The sequence below is a fragment of the Equus quagga genome, chromosome 13, assembly GCF_021613505.1.
Source record: "Equus quagga isolate Etosha38 chromosome 13, UCLA_HA_Equagga_1.0, whole genome shotgun sequence".
NCBI lineage: Eukaryota > Metazoa > Chordata > Mammalia > Perissodactyla > Equidae > Equus > Equus quagga.
The window spans coordinates 27,285,940-27,310,346 of record NC_060279.1 but is presented as its reverse complement, the minus strand read 5'-3'; the positions used below and the strand labels follow the sequence as shown (position 1 = coordinate 27,310,346).

The window sequence follows — 24,407 nt, the reverse complement described above, 5'->3', positions numbered from 1 at the left end:
TTATTTTATACCCCAGGACAGACCACGTGCCAGACTATGGTAGATGCTTAATAAATGTTTTGTACAAATGAATGTAACATTCAGGGAGGGCTGGGGGTGGATCTCCTTATTCTTCTGAGACCTCATTCACCCTGGGAAAGGGCCTCAACCCAAGCATCTTTGCACTATCAGCCTCCTGTTGGAGAAAAGCTATATTCTGGGTTCTTGAGGCTAGGGGGCAGTGTTCACCTACTGGTACAAGCCAGGGCAGAGTAGGCGTGCGAGTGCGTGTGTGTGTGTGTGTCTGTTGATGATAATGGCTGGACATTAATAAGCTCCGGCTCCAGAGAGAATTCTGGAAGTCCCTCCAAACAACTTAGTTCATCTTCCTGTGAGTACCCTGCTTCTTAAATATGCCCCTGAAATGTTATTCTGCATCTGTGCTGCTGACCAACCAGATTGATTTGAAGATTTAAGATTTTTTTATCCAGTAAACTTTATTTATATATAACAACAGTACAAATTGTGTCCTTGGCTTGCAAAATAGGAGTGTTTCATATTTACAATAGGTACACAATAATATATTAGAATAACAAAAAAACCCCGTTCTATTGGAACCTTTTAAATACTTAATTTTCTTACAATTTTTATTCCACAACACCTGTAAAAACAACAAAACCAGACAACTATCATTGCATTTTCTTAAAAATATATATATGTATAATAGAGATTCCAGTGTGTCAAGAAGAGTGGGTTCGGGTAGGAGAGGTTGGGGGGAGAGGCAGCTGGGCTCAAGGTCCCTAGTCTTACAGTATAAAGAGCTTCTCCCTTTCTCCCCAACACACTCAAGAACATCTGCTCTGATTGGGGGGCACTATTTTCCATTACGTTCTTCACCTGTAATCCCAATAAGGAGGGCAAATAAAGCCAAAGTCAGGGCCATGACTGAAATCCAGAAGATGCCTCCCATCTTCCTTGAGGCTAGGACAGGAGAAACAGGATGCGTGGCAGGAAGGATGGAGCCCGGTCTGAAGGTAGAGCCCCTTTAAGGTGAGGAGAACAAGATAGGAGTGTCCAGGAAAGGCTGAGAATCTCCCGTTTCCTGGTTGGGCTGAGGCCCTGTCTGACAAGCAATGGTCTTGATCATCTCCCAGGACCTCCCTAATACCAAGAGTGAAAATTTATCTTTCATCCATGGGCATTGCTGAGCCCCAGATGCTACAACTTCACTCTTTGGGGAAACCAGGAGAAAGGAAAGCGACAGGGAAGACAGACTTTGGAGTTATGAAGAGGATGCCGTCATTTTCTCAAAGCCTGTTCCTGAGACAAGGCATCAGTGGGCCTGAACTTCATCTCTCAAGTCTCCCCATGGGATCTGCTCCCACAGCCCCATGTCTACGAGGTTGCTTTGCATTTTCTCACCCACAGAGTCCCCCGAGTCTCGGATCTTTCCTGTCCATGGCCAGCCCCCAGGGACCTCACCTATGACACAATGTGGCTGGGAAAAAGCCTCCCCGAGAGCAGCTGCCGGTTCAGTATTTACCGACTGCAGGTTGATGGGGGCAGGTGTGGCAATGGAGTGCACCTGGAGATTTATCAGCCAGAGCCTTTCACACGTCTTCTATTTGTTCTGCCCAGACCATTTTTAGTCCAGCACATCCATCCATTACTTCTGCTTCAAGCTCGGCAGGGCCAGAGGCCTTGACTGCTATTTCTTGTCCTCATTTGGCGGAATTGAAGGAAGGTCAGGAGCTCACGCAGCAGGGGAGTGCCCTCAGAAGAGATGGGGGCAGTGGAAACGAGAGAAGCTCTCATTGCTGGAGGAATGTCCCCAGAATAAGGTAAGGCAACTGTGTGTCTGGCCTTCTTCCTTCTTCCGGCCCCTACAAAACTCGTGCCCTCTGCGGGTCAGGGAGGAAAATTGTGCCTGGGAAGTTGCTTTCAGGAACCAGCAACCTGAAGAATTAAACTTGCTAGAAGCAGGACCTTCTTGGTCTTGTTCATTGCTGTTTCTCAGCACCTAGAGCTGTCCCTAGCAAACAGTTGCTGCTCCAGAAGGTTCCCCAAATGAATGAACGTAGGAAATAGTTCTCTCCCTCCCGTGACGTTAACAGCTAGTTCATGCTTTTAATGACTGAACTCTGCAAAGGAGGGGGAGCTCTCTGCCAGTGGTGGATCAGAAATGGTTTTGAGAGATGCACTGTGGGGAGAAGTAGGAGAGCGAGCACAGACGTCCCTGAACCCATGCTGAGGGCAGGAGGCAGCAGCAGGTGCCAGCTGGAGGGACTTGCTCCACCAGGATGGACATCTGGTCTATTTCCATCTTGTCCATTAGCACTTTCTGTCTTGCCAAGCACATTCTGGGGTCCTTTTCCTTTTCCAGAGAATTGTCTCTTGTGCAGATCAACGAAACAAAGCAAAGCTGGATTGACTTTCGAGAGAGACTTCCCTTCCTTCCTCCCTCCAAGACAGATGGCTTTGTGTGGGGGAGGGGCTGACTTTGATACTTATTCCTTATACAAGGTCAAAATATCTTCAAATTGGATAATAGTGAGGAGAGAGGCCGACCAACTCTCTCTCCTCCCCATTCCACAGGGCATGGACTCCATTGGCTCTTGGTGACCTAAAGTCAAGCGGTGGTAGAGGAGGGACAGGTGGGAAGCCAGAAAGGGGACAAGGCTCTATAACCTTTCACCCTCATGGCCTGGCTTAAGTCCAGTTGAGTTTTCTTTTGTCTTAATTCCTTCCTTAGGGATGCCCCTGTGCCACTTCCTTTGCCAGCCCATGTTCCCCAACTCTCTCATGGAATCTTGAGAAATGTGGCCAAGCCACTCATGCCAGCTCTGGCTCCTCTCCTCTCCACTTCAGTTGGCAATACCCCCATCATTCTCCACACTCCCCCAAAACCTTCCAGGAAGCATCCCCAGGGGCAGTGAATGGTCACCAAAAGTAGGTGCTGAGAAACGCCCGGATAGATGCATAGAGGTAAGGGTTGGTTAAGATGCAGTTGAGATGTCTAACTTCCTTTTACTTCTTGGTGGAGCAAGGCCCTGGATGCCAGTGTGAGGCATCTTCATTCAGATGCTCAGAAGTAAAATGAGGTGGGCTGGAATTTTTTGTGGGTGGCACAAAGTCCCCTGCTCACATTCCTCTTGCCCGTATCTCCTCTCCTTTCATCTCCATAAACTGTGGGCTCTGAGCTGATAAGCTTTGGGTGCTAGGAAGAGCAGACACTTTGGCTTAGTGTAGAAGGCCAGTCATTAGTATTTCTTTCAGGCTATTAATAGGGCCCAGAGAAACTTGAACAGAAGTGGATTATCAGAAGAAAGTGGCCTTGGCATGGCTGGTTGTGAATTCTAATGAAAACAGCGAGTTTCCTGAGTATTTTGCTGAATGCTTTTCTCTTCCCATTTGTCAGCTGCATTCAGGCAAGAAACTGGAACTGAAGAGACCAGGCGATGTCTGCTGTGTGGTTAGCACAGCGACCCAAAGCCACACGCCAGGGATGGAAGCCAGCCCTCAGCACTCCCCCTCCCCCAGTCCTTTCCTGGGAACGCAATGTGGTCTGCAGAGCCTTTGGAAATTGGAATTGCTTGGAGGTAAACCAGGGCACAGAGAAGCTGGGGCCCAGAGTTAATTATAGAGGAAATGACCCTGGTCTGGTCTCTCCGGGAATGGCTGGTCCGGTTTCCCAGCATTGCAGCCCGTTTGAAAGTAGAAGGTGGGAAGGGGAAGTTGGTCCCCTCCTGCCTCCTCCCTTCGCCTTCCTCTTGTCCTTCTCCTCACTCCCATGCTGCTTGCAGAGAAGTTGGAGCTGGCTGCTTGGATCCTTGCCAGCATGGGAGGCCTGAAAACTCTGATGGCTGTCCCGGTCACCAAGGTCCTGTGCCAACAGTCGCCTTCCTCTGGATGACTTCCAGTGGCTTCCACGGGGTCTCAGGACCAGGGCATGGAGCTTTGGTCTCTTTGTTTGGAAACTACCCTCAGGAGAGTTGGTCATCCATGGTTTTAGGTGTCAGCAGGAGAGAGAGAGAAGGAAAGGAGCCCAGTGAGAAGCCACCATTTGTCCTTCAAACTCATAAGGACATGAGAGGCAGAAAGAGAGGCAGAAAACAGTAACATGGGGATGCTACAGTCATATCGACTGAGGGAAGTGCTCAGACGATCAGGAGCTTCCACATCTGACCGAAGGGTTGTCTCCCCTCTCCCGGCATGAGAGAACAAGAGAGAAAGCATAACAATAAATACTGCAGTGTCTTTAACCTATCCTCTTCAAGTATTGCTTGCTGTAAACAGGGTTTGATTTTGTTCTCTCTTTAATTGCAAGAAACCACTGGAGGATTGGAGTGGAATCCACAGCCAAACACCCATGTCCCTAAATCAACTCCCAAATGGAACCTCCCAGAGGCCTGGGCCACACAATTCCAGGCCCTTTCCCCAGGGTGCCTGGTCTATGACAGTGACTGACATAAGGCAGAGCTGCCCAATGTCCTCAGGAAGGCCAGGTGTCTGGTCTGGGAGAGGCCCACCTCTCCCCACTTCTGGGAGTAACTTTAGGGAAACCAAAAGGAAAAGTACCAAAGATCAGTTTGTCATTTGTTGAGGTTTGGGATTAAATAAAACAAAACAAAACAAAAAAACAGTAGCAAAAAGCATTGGTATTCTATAGACACATTATCTCCTCTCAAGAGATGAGAATATACAGGTGTGTGGTATGTAAAGCTCAAGTGCCAGTCAGCCAGGTTGAGCCACTCGATGGCTTTGCAATTTGTGCAAAGTTCTTCAGTTTCCATGTTCTTCCGGCTGCTGGGATAATTCCAGGTTTTACTGGCCTCTATTTTTGCGAAGTGTTTGGTGTGAACTTGTGCTCATTCTTCTTCTCCTCATTTTCTTTCCTTTTGTTTTTAATTTCAAGGGAAAGGAAACAAGCCTTTTCGCTCCAGTTTCTCTCAGCATCTCTTTGTAGGCTTTTTCCTGACATTTGGAAACAGGAGTTACGGGAGGAAAGAGGGACGAAGGGGAAGAAAGAAGGAAGGGGGGCAGAAATCAGAATTCAACAAAAGTTGGACGGGATTAACAGGGCAGCTTTTTGCTTTGTTTTATTTCTGGTTTTCCTTTTTCTTAAAAAAAATTAAATAAAGTTCTCATTATTTCCCCAATATACATCAAATGAGTTTTCATGCAAAGCAGCAGTCACAGAGGCAGAACTGGCCCCGCTCGTGCCTCTCAGCTTGAAGAACCACCTTCTCCGCGCCTGCTTCTCTCTCGTTCTCGCTGTGGATGGATGACGCGCATGGACTCTCCCTGCAGGAACCGGCTGTAACGAAACTTGGCTGGCGTGGGGAGAGGGGCCCTCCCCTCTCCCCGGCATGGGGTCTCAGGGGACAGCAAGCTCTGGGGGATGATCCCCGTCACTTGTCCTTCCTTCTGAGACTCCCGGTGTGACAGCTCTCACGGGTCCCTCTTCCCAGGAACTTGAGGCTCCATCTCTCAGCTCTCAATGGACATGGCGTTTATGAGCTGTTCCACCTTGTACGCCAGCCGCTGTCGCCGGGCCTGCTCGTCCTGCTCTAGCGCCCCGATGAGCTGAGGGACAAACACAAAGCAGGGGAAGACTTCAGGACTCAGTACGGAAGATGCCGTTTTCCAAATCCTTCATCCTTCTACCTTTCCATTCCACCCTAATGAACATAACTTGAAATAATGTAAATGATTATTGAATATATATGTTTGCACATGTAATATGTATGTGTGTATGTATATATATGTATGTATATATCTAAAGTATTTAAAACAATATTTGGCATATAGGAAGTGCTATGTAAGTGTTAGCTATTACTATTATTATCAGGAATACTACTTTCAGGTCCAATGCTAATGCACAACTTGTGACTTCTCTGAAGCTGTCCTATTCAACCTCTATGCATGGGAAGGTCCACCTGTCTATCAGAAATGTAACTGACAGGATCTGCCCAAGTGCAAAGAATAGCCTGATTCATTGTTTAGGAAAGAGTGAAATTAATCATACAACACTTTGAACTGAAAAACAATTATGTTGTTAAAAGTGTTATTTATTGTGTTAACAATGAGTGAAAGACAATGAAATGTATAAGAAAGCGTTCAATGAATCAGGAGAGGGCAGGCTGCCTTCTCAAGGAATGGTAACGACTTTTGAGCTCATGGGTTTTTGACTCCATGAGTATTTGCCAAATCACCCTCTATTGCTACTATTTGAGGACGGAGCCAGGCCTTCTGTTTAACTGCCTTGCCTGCCGCATGTTGGTTTCCGTCTCTTTGAGGGCCCTGTCTTACCTCTTCGCTATACTTGCTGACGTAGGAGTAGATCTCATTGAGGGCACTCAGCATGTTGAACTCCACGGCATGCAGGCGGGACTGCTCAGCGAGGTAGGCGTTCATGTCCTGGTCACTGATGGCGGGGAGCTTGGCGATGTCTGCGTAGTATCTGCCGTAGAGAGGACAGGCTCCTTGATGGGGACTCGGCAAACAGTTGTCTATACCTACCCTGGCCTCAGGCCCCTCGAGAGCACAGAGTGTCCCCAAGTGCTCCTGCCTCCCCATTTCTCTTCTGATGTGGCTTCCTCTGGCCTCCTGCCTCAAGCTGAGGTTAGGGCCTGGAGACTGGCATTCCCCAAAGCCAGAGTTTCTTGAGGAGATTGAATCTAGCTTTGAGCTCCCAGCTGCAGTGACCCCCCAGGATGGTTAAAAAGCCCAGACTCTGACAAGACTCCTTGTATTCAAATCCCAGCTCTGTTACCTGCTAGCTGCATGACCTTGGGCAAGTCACATAGCCTCTCTGTGCTGCAGTTTCCTCATCAGTAAAACGGGGATGATAATAATACCTACTTCACAATTTTGTTGGATATTTTAATGAGATGATACATATGAAATCTTTATCCCAGTGTTGGGTGCTTAGCAGGTCCTCAATAAACAGTAATTAGAATGATAATGATATGACTTCCAAGGGTATAAAGTTTCCCTTCCTCCCTCAGGAGGGAGGTTTAGACAAGGAAGAAGGAGGGGAGCATGAGGTCCTGAAGGTACCACAAACACAGTATTGAGTCCTCGGTCAGCGAAACCCACAGGCGGGGAATGGAGTAGGCAGACAGGGGCATGGGGCCTGTCCGGAGGATGCTACTGACCTCTCCACCCAGCTCTTGTAGCTGGGGATGTCCTTGGCATAGAGCAGCTTGTTGGAGGGGGAGTCCTTGCCCAGCCGGTGCTCTGACGTTGAGCATGAGTCCATGAAGGTCTGGGCCACCACGGAGAGGCAGGCATCCGTGATGCTGCCCTTGTGGATGTCAAAAACGAACTGGGGGTTCTTGATCACGTTCACCCAGAAGCGCAGAGGGAGGCTGTAGGAAAAGGCAGAGCAGACCCCGAGGGCTGCACTCAGCCATGCCCCTGATGCTGTCCCCTAATATTCCTCCCCCTCCCTGCCAGATGCAAAATTCCCTCTCCAGAGGGCAAGGGGATGAAATCACAGAAGACTGGTCCAGCCAGGACGCTAATTTAGGCTAAGCTGTTCCTGACACTGGGAGAAAAGGAGAGGGGCCATTGTACCCTGAGGGGGCCTGACCCTGTTCTCTAATAACTGAGGGGTGGGCGTGGTGGGTTCTGTTCCCTCCCAGCGGTCTTTTCCAAAGGCCTCCATGTCCCCAGGGAAGCCCAAACATGGAGGACTGCACAATTTCTCAAGCTTCAAACAAAGCCACCAGGCTCCTAGAGTTCCTGCACCGTGCCCATGGCCATTGTCCGGAAGGACGCCTCGGGCAGCCCCAGGCACTGCCTCAGAGTGGGCACAAAGGGCACCACCTGTGCTCTCCGCCCAGCCCGGCTGCCCGAGCTGCTTCCCAGGGCTGCCCTGGCCTGGCTGGGCTGAGGAATGGGCTCCCCTGGGGGCAGTTCTTTCATGACTCTCCCCAGGGCCTTCTTGTATCTGGGCAGGGGCAGATGGAGAAGAGGAGGTCATTGTTGGCAAGCTGGGAATGACTCACTGTGGCCCGGAGTTTTTCCCACCCCAAGAGGAACTGATCAGTCGTTAGGAGAGTTCCTTCTGCAACTCGGGAATTTATAATCGGAGAATGCGTTTTCTCTGCTCCTTAGGCCATAAAGAGGATAAGCCCATTTACTCCCCTTCAAAATCAGAACAGCTGCTGTTTCTGCTGCTTTTTCCAACTCTGCCTTCTCCTCCAGCTGCCTGCAGGGCCTTAACTCTTCGGGCCCCTCTGTGGAGTGAGCTCTGTCACCTCACTTGTCCTTCTGGCCTGAGATGGATGGTGTTCCAGCAATCCAGCCTTCCCCTCCTCTCCCCTTCTTCATCTTCTCTTGACTCTCAAGGACCCCAAACTTTCCCAAAGCCCTCATTCATGCCAAGTCTTGGGAAACATCAGCTTTACCCCCTCTAAGCCCTTGCATTATGATTTCCGCTGATCTTTCAAAGTACAGCAGGATCGCTCGCTTTCCTGTCACAGGGGAGGTGCTGCCTCGCTGAGAGGTGACTCATCTCTTCCACCCTCCCCTTCCTTCGGCAGCTTTGGCAAGCTTCTAATATTCTCTCCTTGGACATCAGCTATTTGAGGTCTGGATAACGAGACTCTCCCCACCACGGCTCCGGTGTAGGACATTTCTACGACTTGGGCCTCGCCAGTAACAGAAGGCACAGAGATGGGGATCATCTAGAACTTTCTCTTGATTTCCCTGAAATTGGCCACTTCCAGTGCTGGACTGAGGAATCCTCCAAAGTGAAGGAGACAGCCATGGCCCTGCCCATGGAATGCAGATGAAAGGCTTGCCCCAGTGAAGAGCACTGTGGGCTCCTCACCCCACGACCACCAGAGTCTCTCCATTTCACTCCACTGTGATCAAAGCTGCAGACTCAGAGGCCCCAGCAACCACAACACCCCGGAGAAGGAAGGAATATTTGGGGTTGGGGTTGGGTTTTTCCAAAGTGTTTTGCTGGTTGCTAGGACTTTTGATTTCCAAATAACAGCCGGGGCCCATCTGTGTCGGCTCTGTTTTCTGAGGAGATCGCTGACTCCAGACAGCTGTGTGGGCTGCGTGCCCAGCCCAAATGCCTGGACCTCCTCGCTCCCCTCACTGTGCTCTTTCCTGAAGGAAGGGTTTTGACTCTGGTTCTTGGTCAGGCACTGTTTGACCTGGAAGCCAGTCCTTAGCTTGGTCTGTGGTCCAGGTTCAAAACCCAGGAGAGATGGGTTTTGCCAGGGGCCTGTGGGAGCTGCTTCTCCCACTGCTGGGTCTGGCTCTGGAGGTTCCCTTACGGAAGAGTCATGCCTGTGGGACATCCTGCCTGGCTTCCTGACAGCCACAGCCCTCGGGGTAATAACTTGGCCTAAAGGGATCAAGTTTGCAATGACAGTTGGCTCAAGTCTACAGCAGGTGTGAGCTCTCTCGCCAGCACTGGCCAACATCCCCAGGGGTCTAACTTTAACTCAGGGCTTCCCCTTCTCAGGAAGTATCTTCGATTCTGTCCTGCTCAGAATGCCGGCACTGCCTGGCTTTGAAGCTCTGCTGCTGGGTTTCAAATGTGGCTCTTTGTGTGGGTTCCCCCAAATCCCTTTCCTGAGAACCAGAGGTCTCAGAGTTTGGGAGGAGATGCTTCCTGGGGAAGGGTCTCAACCTGAAAGGGCAGAGCTCAAGCGTGCATCCTGGGGCTGGGCCCTAAGCCAGACAGGCCCCACTTGGCACCGGCAGCCTGGGGACCATGTTGGCTCTGCAGAGCATATGTGCACTATTTGTCCTAGGAGCCTCGGATTGCCCAGCCACAGCAGAGAACAGGCTCCCCATCTCCCTGGTCCCTGCTGGTCCCCACCCCCACAGCTTGTGGCCTCTCCAGGCTGCAGCTCTCCCGGGGCTCCCCAGGGAGTTACCAGTTGCTTTTCCAGGTGTGCCGCACATCTGTGTCGTGGATGCTGTGTCTGTCTGCCTGCTCATCCAGGAAATCAAACATGTACTTGATGGCCAGGGGGAGAGCGCTGCCCCGGTGCACAGTGCTGAACAAGGTCTCAAACAAGTCGTCCACGAACTTCTGCAGGGTGCCCTGGGGGCGTAGTGCGAGAGTATGAGGCGGAGAGTGGGGGTGGCTGGGGGCGGGGGGCGGGCGGCAGGCAGCAGACGGGCAGACCAGATGGTGCCTTGGACCGATCCTGCCTTGGAAATTTCTCTGCGATGCCAGGCTGTACAGACGGTGCGGTGGGGGTGGGGGTGGGGAGGGGACTGTTGGGGTGTTGGGGGAGTGTGGGGGGAGCTGAATAGGCTGCAGATTCCTGGGAAGAATCTCTCCTCCGAACTGCAGCCACATGCCACATTTATGCTTCTGTCCCTCCCAGGCAGGTGTGGGTGCAGGGTGTCTGATAGGAAGATGGCGAGTGCTCCAAGTCCAGGCTTCCCATCACGAGTGGAGAGGGCAGGCTGGTACAAGAGGGTGTCTGAAGAACAAGGTGGGGGGACTGGGAGCCTCCTGGCGAGAGCCTAGCAGGACTGCGGAGGTGTGACAGGAAGGCGTGAAAAGGCTTACGATATTAGTAGCCTGGGATAAGTGATGTCTGGAGTGGGTGCTGTGGGTGAGGGGTCCAGATCCAAGAACACCCAGGCACAGCCCTTACCCACAGGGCCTTGGAGGGTCTCAGGGGCAGGGACAAGGCTGGGCCTGGGTCCCATAGTTTACAGGTTCAAGGAACACCTCTGAAAGTCAGGAATATGTCTAACCTTTTCTGGTGTCTCTTTGTTAATCTCTTATTAGCATATTAGGCAAAGCAAAATGTGAGACACGTGGTCTGATGTGTGTATTTCTGTGCCACTTTTGGGAGAATGTCTGGGAGCTGGAATCTGGATGCCACTGTATTAGAATTTCAGTGGCATTTTTGTGGGGTCAGTGGGGAGAGTATTTGAAATCTGGCCTGGCCTGGCAAATGTGGGCTGTGTGGTCGTCATACTTATAGGCATATTTGTGATCTGCTAGGGAAGCTGGAAGCCAGCTTTAGATCGCAGCTTCCAGCACTGCGGCTGCCTCACTTCCATCAGTGTTGGGATAGATGGGATGGGAAGGGGAAGAGGGAGCCTTCTCTTGGATTATTAGCAGGACCGGGCCTTTGTGCTTTCCCTCCCATTGTCAGAAAGTGGGTAGAAAAGGCAGTGATGGAGGAGGATGGCGTATCTCTCTAGCTAACATCAATAAGAAAACCCCAATATCTTCCCAAAGGGTCCGGGGCCCAGAGGTGAGAGAGCCGCTCCTCTGAAGAGTAACGGTGCTCTTGAGGAGTGAGCCAGAAGCAATGATATCATTGTGACTTTTGCCAGAGGGTAGAGAACAGCGGTGGCCTGATCCCCTGGAAAGCCCATCCCAGGACCTGGACCTACTTGTCCGAATGGGTCCCCTTCAAGGACAGATTCCATGACCTCCTCCCTGTGCTGTAGGGGGTGGGACATACCCTCCCTGGGCTAGGCAGAGCAGAAGTTACCTTGGTGGCCAGGAGCCGGGTCAGGTAGATCTCGGACACCATCTTGCTGCCCCGGTCACCCTCCTTCTGGTCCCCATGGTCGTGGTTCTTCACCAGATGCCACACCTTGACCCCACTCTCCAGGTCTGGGGTGATCATGGGTGCCCGGGACCGTAGGCTGTCAGGACTGCCTGTGTACCTGAAGGAGGAGTCTGAGGAGAAGGGGGCAGTGGAGGCTTGTAAGCGACTGATTTCATCATCCTTGCTTGTAAATCCTGCTAGAATCCCTGCCCGCCTGCTGCATTCACTCAGAATAAACCAGTTTCAATTGGAAGGGGACCCTAGGACCTCATATTTGGTGGGTTATTTTAGGGATCCTTGGTTAGCATGAGGACAGTCTGAAACCTCTTTATAAAAAGAGGATTTAGAAATTCTGTGAGCTGGAGAGACCCTCAGGAATTTGGGAGTCTCTCCTCCTCTGATGCTTCCTGCAAAGAATAATGAACAGGTACAGTGTCAACCAGATATTTTCATAGGGGCTTTGATAAAAATCCGGATACTAAGGAGCTGTGGAGTTGCAATGCTCCTCTTGTGAGTTAATTGGTCCCTTCTTACTTGGAGCCTAGAATATGGAATTGCCAAGGCCTTTTTGGAGCTGCTGGCCTCAGTCCTGAGGTGTCCTTTAGCTGGACAGCCCAAAGCCTTAGTGCACACGCAAAACCAGAGAAAATGGAATAAGGGAGAGTGAAGCACCGCACCTCATTGCCCAGAAGGCACTGGGGGCGCTAGCACTCCTCAGGGGTGGACAGGCTAGGCTGGCCAATTTATTGCTCAAACTGGGACACTTTTGAGAGTAAAAGGGGGGGCACTATTCATAATGCAGCCCGGACAATATGCATGAACTGGGAGCGGGATATATGAACCTCTCATTCAGTGCCTCCCTGCTTCTGGGCCCCTCAAACTCCTTCAGCAGGCCTAGGCTATCAAAGGAAGGGCACATGGTGCCACCTGTGCCCACAGCTCTGAGGAGACTGGCTGCTCTGGGAAGGACTGGATGAGGGAGGAAGGAAAACAAATGAGCAAAGGCTTTTGACTGGAGGCCGGCAGCAGCTGCAAGGGCTTCCTGCTATGAGAAGGGGATGGTGAGGTGTCCACAGTAGGTCACAGAAGACTCCCCTCTGAGTGGTCCAGATTACCTTCCTGGTCCTCACCGTATCTGCTGATGGACGTCCGGGAGATGCTGGCAGAGGCAGGGATGTTGTAAGAGGAGGTCTGTTTGGGGACCAGAGCCACCACCGATCTGTCTGACACCTGAGAAGGATGTGAAAGGGACAGTGTGGGTGAATGTAGGTGTCTTGGGAAATTGAATAGTCAAGTACTTCTAGAAGGTTATGGAACAGGTGTGGGGTAGAGCACAAGTTATTCAGGAATACTAGGAATAGAAATTCCTGCTATCTAGCATGGTAGCTACTCACTACCTATGGCTACTGAGCACTTGAAATTCAGTGAGTCCGAATTGAGATGCACAGTAAGTGTCTGAGCGGAGATGTACTATAAATGTACGATATACACTGGGTTTCGATGACTTAGCACGAGTAAAACTAATACAAACTATCTCATTAATAATTTTTATATTGATTACACGTTGAAATGTTATTTTAGGTCAATTTGGTTAAATAAAATATGTTCTCAACACTAATTTCATCGGTTTATTTTTACTTTTAAATGTGGCTAGCAAAAATTTAAAACTACACCTGTGGTTTTTGCATTATATTTCTATTGGACAGCGCTGGCTAGACCCAGACTCCCCTCAACCTTCTGAGTTAAGTACAATTATTCCCATTTTACAGATGAGGACATTGAAGCATTGAGAATCTAAGCAACATCTGCAAGGTCACACAATTAATGCGCGGTGCAGCCAATATTTGAAGCCAGGTCTGTCAGGCTCGAGGGCACATGTTCACCTCATTATATCCTAATTTTGGATTTTACTTCAAGTCACACTGGTCTGAAGCCCACTTTCCCTGTTGGTTCTGATTTCTTTCTGGCTTGGGTCCTAGAATGCCCAGGCCACCTGGGAGTTTCACCAAAAAAGCAGCTGCTCCTGGGGAGTCAGAGAGAAAGTTGGCGTCTTGCTCTGTTCTCCGTGAGGGTGCCCAGCACCCAGCCTGGAGGGAGACAGCTGAGAAATGAGGAGCCATATTGAAGACATTTGGGGCTATTTTGATTTAAGATTACCCTCTATCCAATAAAAATGGAGAATCCCCAGAATTGTGGCGATCCAATTAAACCCCTAACGCAGAGGGAATAAAACAGCTATAATAATGTTATGGGCCATAAAACATTCCTATTAAACCATTTTTTATTTTAACAATTTTTATGAACTTTATAAGTTTGATTTATAGCTGTACCAGTCGTAAAACCATCTTTCTGGGTCTTAAATTGTCAGTCCCTCTCTCCCACCAAAAAAGAATTAAATGTGGGGAAGTCAAACTATAAATGAACATTAGCGCTAACGAGATTCCCTGATAGCCAGTTTTAGTAGTGGTATTTAATTTTACCCTCCCCATAAATCTGTGGGAGCCAGGGAAGTTTTTTAACATCTCGTTGTTAATTAAGATTATGCAGATTTTCTCCTGCAGGGGCTCCAAGGACCTTTGACTCCAGGGAAGGTAAGAGAGGGCAATGCTCTGACTTGATAGCACAGAGCCGCAGGGCCCTGTGCTGCCCACATCCAGGTGCCAACGCTGCTCCATGACTTCCCTGGACGGCCAGCAGTTTGCACCATCAGCACCAGGTCTGGAACCGAGGGGGAAGTCTCCACCTCCGTCTTTTAGGAACTCTTTTGCGACTGGCAGCCCAGAAATGATGCTTTGAAAGCCTGGCAGGAGCAGGGGGTGTACCCTCCCAGAGGGACAGATTAGGTTATCCTTTATGGTTTGTTGTCACCCAAAGGAAGATTCACAAGGTGACTCGAATGATCACAGTTCAACTCAATTTGAGGTCTCGTCACTAAATCTCTCTCATCCTCTGTTCTCAGAATTTCTTTCTCTCCACCAACAGGTGGTGCAAAGCCGTGGTCAAGATGCCCGGCTGGGTTTGCCCGTGGTTCTGCCACTTATTAGCTCCATGGCTTTGGGAAAGTTGCTTAACCGCTGGTGCCTCACTTGTCTCATTTGTCAACGGGGATAATCATCGTGTCTAGGTTTGTTGAGGGGATTAAATGAGCGAGGACACGTAAAGGCTGAGAGCCGCCTGGCACCCAGTGAGCATTCAGTAAGAACTGGCATTAGTGTTGCTATTATGAGCATCATCATCATCACCGTCTCCCAAAGGGAAGAACAATCCCTGTTGTCCCCTGTCACTCAGGGCGAGCGTGTGAGAAGTACTGCGCACGCAGTAAAGCTCAGTAAATATTTGAGGAATGAATGAATACATGAATGATAAATGACATCGGGGAATTGCAAGTGCTTTGTCTGATGAGCCCTGTAAGAACACAATATTCCATCCTTCTGATTGGGACCCACTGGACGGACAGCCCAGTAACAAGTGGTAGGGCATCACAGACAGAGAAGAAAGGCCCCACTCCTGACCTTGAGAAATTTACCATTTGGGGACATAATGCTGTCTCTCTTGTTCTTTCTTCTTCAGCTCTAACAGTTCATTACAACTGTTCTACAGGATGCATTAACACCAGGTGAAGTGGGCGTGGGTGTGGGATCCACAGGGAGTGAATACAGCTACAGCAGATGTAAGTATACACCCTAGGTGCCCCACCTGTTGGTTCTAATCCTTCCGACCACCTTCACAAGTTGGGGTTGTTATCTCCATTTTTACAGATGAGGAGCCCGAGGTGCAGAGAGATTACAGTCACACCACCAGGGAGTGGGAAGCAGGGTTTAAATACAGCTCGCAGAGCCTCCTTTCTTCCCACTACACCACACTCACTCGTTCTGCGGCAGGGGTCCACTCAGGGTGTCAGCACAGAGAATGCAAGCCAGTAAGGGGGATGGAGCCCAGAGAGGAGCGTTTCGAGGTTTCCCCAGTGCCCCCCACCAGCTCCCTCTGTGCCTTGGGAGCCTCCCAGCCAGCTCCTATTGGCCTTCAAGGCCCCCAGTGGCCTGGTTGATGGCAACTCGGTGCTGGACAGCCAAGCCTGCCAGCCCCTCTGCGCCCTCCCTGAGTGAGGCACGGACATAGGGGACACAGGAGGAAGTTACTATCAGGCAACCCCATGGGGTCTTGAAGCCTGAGGGGCTTCCCCAGGTTGGTGTCATTTCCCTCAGCGTCTCTCACTTCTAGCTTCTATTTTAGTATTTTTCCTGAATCCCAAGCAGCCTGCCTGTGCTTAATCTTACAGAGACCTCCAGCCATGAGTGGTGACGGTGGGAGGGAAAGGGAGCAGGGAATAGACAGCCCCGGGGTCTTCCATTCTTTGGCTGAGATTTTTTTGACTGTTCATTGTGCTAAAACTTTATCTACTGTATTTAATCTCTTTCACACAATTTTATGGGGCAGGGATCACTGTTCACCCCATTTTATAGATGAGAAGAAAGAGAGTTTCAGTCATTTCTCCAAGGACAGCAGCTACTCAGTGGCAGAATGTAAGACCCAAAGACGAATCTATCCATTCCCCAGTACCCTGGGGGTGGGAAGTGTAAGCTGCATTAGTAAGATGCCAAAGAGAGAAAGCGCCTGTGGTAGTTGTCCTTGTGGAGGACTTGGCAGTGTGCAATTTTTCTGCAGACATAGAGACATACAGGAGGGAAAGGCCTAGCCTTACCCTAGACCGGTTAAGTCAGTTTCTCAGGGTGAGTCTGGGCATTCCTGTTTTTTTTTTTTTGACCAAGATTAGCCCTGGGCTAACATCTGCTGCCAATCTTCCTCTTTTTGCTGAGGAAGACTGGCTCTGAGCTAACATCTGTGCCCATCTTCCTCTACTTTATATGTGGGACGCCTACCACAGCATGGCTTGCCAAGCGGTGCCATGTCTGCACCCGGGATCTGAACCAGTGAACCCTGGGCCGCCGAAGTGGAACGTGTGAACTTAACTGCTGTGCTACTGACCTGGCCCCACTCCTGTTTTTGATGAATACCCTGGGTAATTCTAATTGGCAGCTGTGGCTGAGAATCACTGTTCTAGGCTCAGGGAAGAGGAGGAAAGGTGAGATAAGAAAACCCCATTAAGGCATTTGAGGGCCTTAGAGCAAACATTGGAGGGAAGGGGTCATTCTGGGAGGTCAAAGATCCCAAACGCAAAGCCCCTGCCCAAATGGAGAGGCCCCACCCTCACCTGATAATGCATCAGAGTGTTGAGCCGCTTCCAGTCGCCCTCGATCTTGGTGGTGATGTCCTCGTCTTGCAGCACAACCCGGGCCATCCGGCCTTGACGCCACTCTGGGTGGAGGAAGTGGTACAGGTAGCATTGTGAGGGGGTGGGGGCTGTGAGCCAGGATCACCCTGTCGTGCCTCCTCTAGGGACCTGGTAACCCCAGCTCCCTCCAGCTGGTGCAATGATAGCGCTTAAGATATCTGGGGCTCCACGGGGTCAAGGTAGCTGGGGAGAAGCGTGGGCCTCACCAGAGGTGGCCACATCTGAGGAGGCAGTGCCCTGGGAGAAGTATTTCCTGTGGCCCCTCACCTGGGTAGGACCCAGTCACGCCCCCCGGAGGGGCGTATGCAGGGCAGGGCTTCCCATCTTCCCATCCATCCCACAGCCCGAATGCCCCCCTGGAAGCCGCTCGTCCACCCGGTGCCCCCACACTCCAAGGTCAGGCCTCCTACCCAAGTCCATGTCAACGGCCCTCGGCCGCTGGGAGTAGGGCACGTTCTTGTAGACAGCATCGAGGATCTTCTCCTTGACTTGCGTGATGGTGTCACAGTTTAACACCTTCACTGGGATCTCTGGACTGTTCTCGTTGTCGGGGTTGACACAGTTCAGGATCTACAGGTGACAACAGGAGTTGAAGGAGTAGTTTGAAGGAGAGGGAGTGGGGCCTCAAATCTTTTCTTTCCAAGGCTCACCCTCCTTACAGGGGATCTAGGGGTGCCTCTCCATGCCTCAGTTTCTCTCACCTTCCTGCCATCTGCCAAATGACATCGTGAGTTATTATGCCCACCTCTTCTTTCTCAAAGAACCAGGACTCTACTTTTGAGCTCATGGATGGCTTAGGGAGGGTCTCATCCTAGAATGAGGCACTGTAGGGGTTTCAGGATGGTTCCATGTGTATCAAGGGCTGGCCTCCCACTTCCTCTAAGGCTCCATATTAGGAATCAGCAGACTCACATTTTTCCCCATAATACTAATTTTCTCATACCTAATGGTAAGTGATCTTTCTTCTCCCCTCAATATTATCTACGGTAAACTGAGGCAGAGAGAACTCTTTGGGCCCTCTCAAATGAGATGGCATCGGCGGGGGGAACTTAGGTGTGTCTACCTGCCCTTGGCACACTTACCACACCCCTTGGACCTGCCCCCAGACTGCTCTCCCAGCCTCTCTATGGACCCCTCAGACAGGCTTTGTGCTCAGAGAGCAGAGTACGGATCAGAGGCAGGAGATCTGCACTGTCCCCCGAGCTTCCAGCCTCCTCACCAGGGTCTTGTACTCAATCTGCTGCCGGATGAGCTTGTCCTCGCTCAGGGAGTAGCGGGCCTCGCCCGTGATGGCGTCGATGGGGCCTTTCTCCATCTGCTGCTTGATGGCACAGTACAGCATGAAGAGCGGCTCCCCCGCACACTCCTGTGGGCACAGGCAGGGCGTGGGGCATGTGGCGGCACCAGGCTCCTTCCTTCCCTCTCCTGACCTTGCTCCCGGGCCTGCTTTGCTTTGGAGCACCCTGGCCAGGTAGCTTCCTGTTCCTGAGGGGTGTCCCCATGCAGCCCTCCCATCTTGCCCTCAACTCCTGGCCCTCATCTCACTCCCACTCTCACCTTCAGGAACTTGTGCAGGAGGAAGGCAAACCAATTGGTCAGCATCTTCTCAGCCACAGACTCCGTCCTGGGGAGGCAGAAGGGACGAGGGGCAGTCCTTTACCGAGGGGTCCAAGAGAGGGGCCTGGCTTGTTGTGTGGGTCATGACCCAAGAGAACAAGGCATGAAAGAACACAGGGCTGGAAGCCAGGATGCCTGAGTCCTAGCCCAACTCTGCCAGTAGCTAGAAGTGTGACCCTCAGCCAGAGGCCTCTTTCTGGGCCTCAGTCTATCTTAGTTCAGGGCTAATTTTCCTCAGCACAAAAAAAAAAGATAAAAAGATGCTGAGCATCCATCCCACAGAGCTGTAAAGAACCACATCTCCCCACTCCCTTCTGGCTTTAAGGTGATAAACCAAGTTTCTCTGCCCTTCTGGGATTTCTTGCACGCCTGAATATTCTATTTTGCATGTCCAGAATGTCCCTGGTACCTGCCCTTCCAAACATCCACAGTCGGACTGCCTGAGTTCAATCCTGGCTCTGCCATGTACGGGTTGTGTGACCCTGGGCAAGTCGTTTCTCCTCCTGTGGGTTCAGTCTCCCCATCTCTCAGTGGGGACAATAATAATAATAATATCTATCGCACAGAGCTGTTGTCAGGGTTGAATGAGTTAATATACTAATATACGTACAGTGCTAAGAATAGCGCCTGGTACCCAATAGCCGTCATCACTGCTGTCATGTGGGGTCATGGATCCCAGCCCCTCAGGTAGAGAGCAGTGTGGGGAAGTGTTTAGCTGACAGGGGATCTGGTTCTGCAAGCACTGCCCCTCCCCCACCCCCCAACCTGGGCTGCAGATCTGGGGATTTGGGAAGGAACAAAGCGGCTGTGACAGACCCTCAGTGATGGGGATGCTGGAGGGGTGTTTTAACTCCCTGCACGTGGTGCAAATTATACCCTCTGGTTGCAGTAAATCCCAGGCATTTGCCAGGGTGGCTCAGCAATCTGGGCCTGGGAGAGAGTGACAATGGCAGAAGAAATTGTAGCTTTCTCCCCGGGCCCCTCCCAGCACCCTCTCCCTGCATTGTGCCTGAGATTAGCTCTAATTTAAATACAACAGTTCTTAATGAGAGTTTCTAATGCTCAGATCGCAGGATGGGGGCTCAGCACTCAGAAAACAAAGCCGTTCCTTCTCCTTCCTCACCCCACGTGGGACCTGGAAGCCTGAGACCTTGCTCAGACAAGGCTAAAGAGGAGGCAGTGAAACGGAGAGGGCGTATTCCAGGCTCTGCTGCCTGAGGAGCTCCAAAGCTGTGCTCAGCTTCCCGGGGCCTCCAGAGACGGTGGGCTCAGGGGATGGATGCCAAGGTCTCCAACCCTCTCTCCTGCCAGGAAAATGGCAGTAGGGGAGGGGGCATGTGGTGGATGCTGGTGATTCAGATCCAGGAAGCTGGATGCTGAAGGGACAGGCTGCACCAAATCGCTAGTCTGGCGCTGTTCAACAGGACCTCCTGTGATGATGGAGATGCTCCCTATCTGTGCTGTCCAACATGGCGGCCAATATGTGGCACCTGAGCACTTGGAACGTGGCTAGTGCGATGGAAGAACTGAATTTGCCATTTTATTTTATTTTACTTAGCAGCCACATGTGGCTACCCTGTTGGACGGCCCAGCTCTAGACGCATGGGGAGGGAGGGAGACTGCAAGACAGGTGTTATTAGTGTCATTCTTCCCATGGAGACAATAAACAGCAGAGAGGTCACATCACTGGTCCAAGATCACACAACTAGCATATGGCAGAGCTGGGGTTCAAGCCGAGGCCTGTGCTCCTCCATCAGGCTTAGAAGCTGCAGACCTTGCACAGCCTCCTGGGCTGAAAGAAGATCAGACTCTATACTATGGGACATGCAGACATGGGCCTTTCTGGGGAGGGGCACCCTCTCATGCTGCTTAGAGACCTCCTCTAATGAGGCCCCATGTCCCTGTTCAGATGCCCACTTCCTGCCCCACCCCGGCCATGGGTCAGACCTCCGGAGAAGCAGCTTGGGGTGGTTCTTGTTCTCCAGGTTCTTATCAATGAGGTCAGAGAGCAGCTGTTTGAGGACGTCAGTGGCATACTCCAGGCGGCCCTGCAGGCCAGTCATGATGAGCGAGGCCACGTTGCCGCGGTCGCGCATGGAGAAGCTGCGCTGAAGCTCCAGGGTGCGGATGAAGGTCAGCAGGAACACCTTATTGTTGATGAGCTGGGCAAAGAGCTTCAGGGCCTTCTCCACGTGCTGCTGCCCATTGCCCTGCACCTGGGTGGGTGTGATGGGCGCACCCTCAGAGGATGGGCGTCCAGCCTCCCAGCCCGGGCTCTCACTGAGGGCCTTTGCCAGTGATGATACCGGCATTGAGACCCTCTCCACGATGGCTATAACCACCTTCCCCATCCCCCACTCCTCCATGATGATGTAGGAATGGTTGGTCTCTGAAGTCTACAGTCTGCTCTGACCTTCCACTGGGTTGGGAGGGTCGGGCTCCAGGCAGAGCCCTAGGAGGGGATGCTGTCCATCTGATTTTCCCAAGGGCACACTAGGAGATGCCCCATCAGACTCACTCCATTTACTAGTCTCCCTTTAATCTCCTCCGTCCTGATTTATCTTTAGTAAAACAAACCAACAAATGAACAAACAAATCTCAGAATCATACGTCTTTCCTTAAGCCACCTTAAATCCATTTGAGAATGAGGCAGAATCTTAGTTAATTAATTCAGTCACTAATTAAAAAATGACAAACAATGAGCCTTCCCCTGGAATCATCCCACAGAGCCTGGGTGCCCCCCTTGGCCCTGATCTTCTAGATCAGGAGTATCCCTCTTGTGCTGAGGCTGTTACAAGCTATATTTCCTCCTCACTCCTGCCTTCCTCCGAGCTGCTGGGCCCCACTGGCATTTCCTAGGAAACCCAGGCCCTGCGTCCCTGCTGGGCGGCTGGTGCCGGAGGCCAGCGTTACCTCCAGCTCCCGCAGGACAGGATGGTCCTCGATGCCAGGGAAAAGGACTCGCATTGCATAGGTACGATAGTCCAGGTAGGGGATTCCTGAGCGGTCCAGGTCGCTGGTCAGCTCATTGATGTCTGTCTGGAGCTCGGCAAAAGCTGTGAAAGTACAGTGGAGACGGGGAGGCTCAAGAGGGGAACTGGGGCAGGGGAGGAGACAGGCAGGAGGAGAAGTTTGTGAAGGAGGAGGGGAGGGCTTGGGGTATAGAGATGAGGAGGGTTATAGGGGTGCATCTCCAGAGGGTATGAGATATCTCCAGGCTGCCTTTCTTAGGTAGTGGGAATATGGGTGCTTTCTATATCTCCTCCTCTATGCTTATCTATAATTTTGAATTTTCTACATATTGTAAGTGTAGTTAAAGAAAAAGGAACATCATGACTTGGGTCATTCAGTAAAGATGTTGCAGGTGCTGAAAGTAGGTGAGAGACAGTGGCCGCAGAGATCAAGCAAAGACCAGAGCAGGCAGCTCTGCTCCCCTTTTCCAAGCAAGAGAAGAAATCAGGAGGCAAAACCCTTAGGAGACAAGGCAAATCAAAGCTACCATGAGATGCCACTTCATACCCATTAGGATGGCTATGACCAAAAAATGGAAACAACAAGTGTTGGCGAGGATGTAGAAAAATTGGAACCCTCGTACATCGCTGGTGGGGATGTAAATTGGTGCAGCTGCTCTGGAAAACAACTTCATGGTTTCTTAAAAAATTAAACATAGAATTACCATGCAACTCAGCAATTCCACTCCTAGGTATATAACCAAAAGAACGGAAAGCAGGGATCTGAATAGATACTTGTACACTCGTGTTCACAGCAGCATTACTCACAATACCAAAAGGTGGAAACAACCCAAATGTCCATTGCCGGATGGATAAACAGAATGATGTACATATATTCAATGGAATGTTATTCAGCCTTAAAAAGGAATGAAATTCTGACACATGCTACAACATGAATGACACTTGAAGACATTAAGCCAAGTGAAATACGCCAGACAGAAAAGGAGAAATAATGTATGATTCCTCTTATATGAGGTACTTAGAGTAGTCAAATTCACAGAGACAGAAAGTAGCACGGTGGTTGCCAAGGGCTGAGAGAAGGGGGAATGAGGAGTTATTGTTTAATGGTTACAGAGTTTCAGCTAGGGAAGATGAGAAACTTCTGGAGATGGATGGTGGTGATGTTTGCACAATATCATGAATGTCCTTAATGCCACAGGGCTGGAGGAGGGGAGAGCCCTGTGGTGTAGAGACAGCGAGGGTTAAAATGGTAAACTTTACATTAGTATACTTTAGCGCACACACACACAAAAGTGAGAACAAAACCAAACCCAGCGTTGGGGTGCCCTGACCATCAAGCCCTCGGTGACAGGGGAGCATCCCCTTGGTGGCAGGCCTGTCTCCTGGTGCCCCCTTTCCACGCCTCCCCAGCCCTGGCACCGGGAGGAGCCGCTGCCCACTTTTCTCCAGCCCAGCTCTTCCCTTTCATCCAGCAGAGGGCTTATTTCTGATCTTGACATTTGCAGCAAAAAGAGAAATGTTTTGATTCCTAATTGAGATGTTTACCCAGACAGCCTGCCTGGTCCCCAGCCCGAGGGGATGCCAGGTACACCTGTCACCTCACGGCTGTGGTTGCGTGGGAGATGGAAGAAAACACGTCTCCACTCCCACACACATCCACGGCCAAGGACGCCAGCAAGCTGCGGCCTTCAGAGAGCTCAGCCTGCAGCACTGATGGAAAACAAGCCCTGAGGGTGGGGATGGAGTGGGAGGGGGGTGAGGTACTCGCCCGCCATTCCTGCTGCTGCTGCTGCTGCTTCCACAGGCTACAAGGGTGAGGGCGGCTATGCAAGAACCAGGAGCCCGACAGTCCCATCTAGGGAATCTAGAGTCTGAGACAACAGAGCCCAGAGGGCTCTGACTGTGGGGAGACTGAGGCCCTGAGAGGGAGAAGAAGGCGGCCAGTCTGTGGGATGAGTCAGGACACAGGGGGAACAGAATAGTATGATCAGGTCTGGGGCCTCGCTGTGGACATCCTTATTAGGACTTCTCTAGCCCTAAGAGTAAAGGAAATTCACAGGAAAACAGAAATCAAAGCGGAGTGTAATGGCTTGGGGCAGGAGGGGTGGAAGTAAAGATGAGAGCTGTCTGTAGGGAGTGAGGTAACATGGCTGGTGAAGGAAGAGAGTCCAGGAAGCGAGGGAGTGCCTCCTCTTACCTTCCTTGCACTCCAGGGCCACACGGGACTCCAGGTTGTCCATCTGCATCTGGAGCCTCTTGAGAGTGAGGTCGTTTTCCCGGGACTTCCGCTTGTAGGCAATGAGGACGATGATGACGATGATGAGTAGGAGGCTGCCGCCTGCCGCGATGCTGACGATGGCTGGCAGGGTCAGCAAGCTGTCTGAGATGACACTCACCGAGCCAGGCGAGAACACCATCCCGCCCACGTGAACCTGTGCATTGCACACACACAGATGCTGTAGAGCCCTGGCATGCTATCGAATGCTTACCGTTTCAGGAAGGACATGCAAGACCACAACCACACAGTGCAGATTTGGATACAGAACAACTTCCTGCTTATTATCTGCCTTTCTTTTCTTGCGCTCTCAACTTCTACCCATTTTAATGCAGGGCATGGAGATGAGGAGCCATGAAGAAGATGGAAGAGAGAGCCTTTCCTTATGACAGCTCATGCATGCCCAGCAAGGAGGGAAGGAAGTAATAAGAAGCAGCTTCACTCACCATGACCTTGTGCTGCCCCGTGAGGTTGGGAGGCTCACAGAGGAGCTGTGTCTCGGACACAGTGACAGCGCACGGGGTCTCTCCAACCAGCACCGTATAGTTGAGTTTGGCACCTCCAGAGGCAGGAGGGCAGAGGTTTTTCCCCTGTAGATAACAGCAATCTTAATAGGAGTAACTGACACAGGCGTGCAGAAGTTAATTGCCTATTTAAAAGAGATTAAGGAGATGGGGGACGGGCAGCCATGCAAAGACCAACAGATGACTCCA

General features: G+C 51.1%; 1 protein-coding gene across 1 annotated transcript in view; it reads right to left on the bottom strand.

Moving 5' to 3' along the window:
- Positions 1–481: 481 nt before the first annotated feature.
- PLXNA2 (plexin A2) overlaps positions 482–24,407 on the bottom strand; it is a 212,470-nt gene continuing 188,544 nt past the window's right edge. The window contains exons 19-32 of the mRNA XM_046680898.1: positions 24,141–24,284; positions 23,617–23,851; positions 21,361–21,503; positions 20,395–20,663; positions 18,388–18,454; positions 18,050–18,196; positions 17,241–17,400; positions 16,750–16,853; positions 12,668–12,767; positions 11,478–11,668; positions 9,888–10,057; positions 7,140–7,352; positions 6,292–6,442; positions 482–5,565 (exon numbers count right to left, since the gene is read on the bottom strand). Coding sequence (XP_046536854.1) covers positions 5,470–5,565; positions 6,292–6,442; positions 7,140–7,352; positions 9,888–10,057; positions 11,478–11,668; positions 12,668–12,767; positions 16,750–16,853; positions 17,241–17,400; positions 18,050–18,196; positions 18,388–18,454; positions 20,395–20,663; positions 21,361–21,503; positions 23,617–23,851; positions 24,141–24,284 — 2,190 coding nt within the window. The 3' untranslated portion in view covers positions 482–5,469. The remainder of the gene's footprint in view (positions 5,566–6,291; positions 6,443–7,139; positions 7,353–9,887; positions 10,058–11,477; positions 11,669–12,667; positions 12,768–16,749; positions 16,854–17,240; positions 17,401–18,049; positions 18,197–18,387; positions 18,455–20,394; positions 20,664–21,360; positions 21,504–23,616; positions 23,852–24,140; positions 24,285–24,407) is intronic.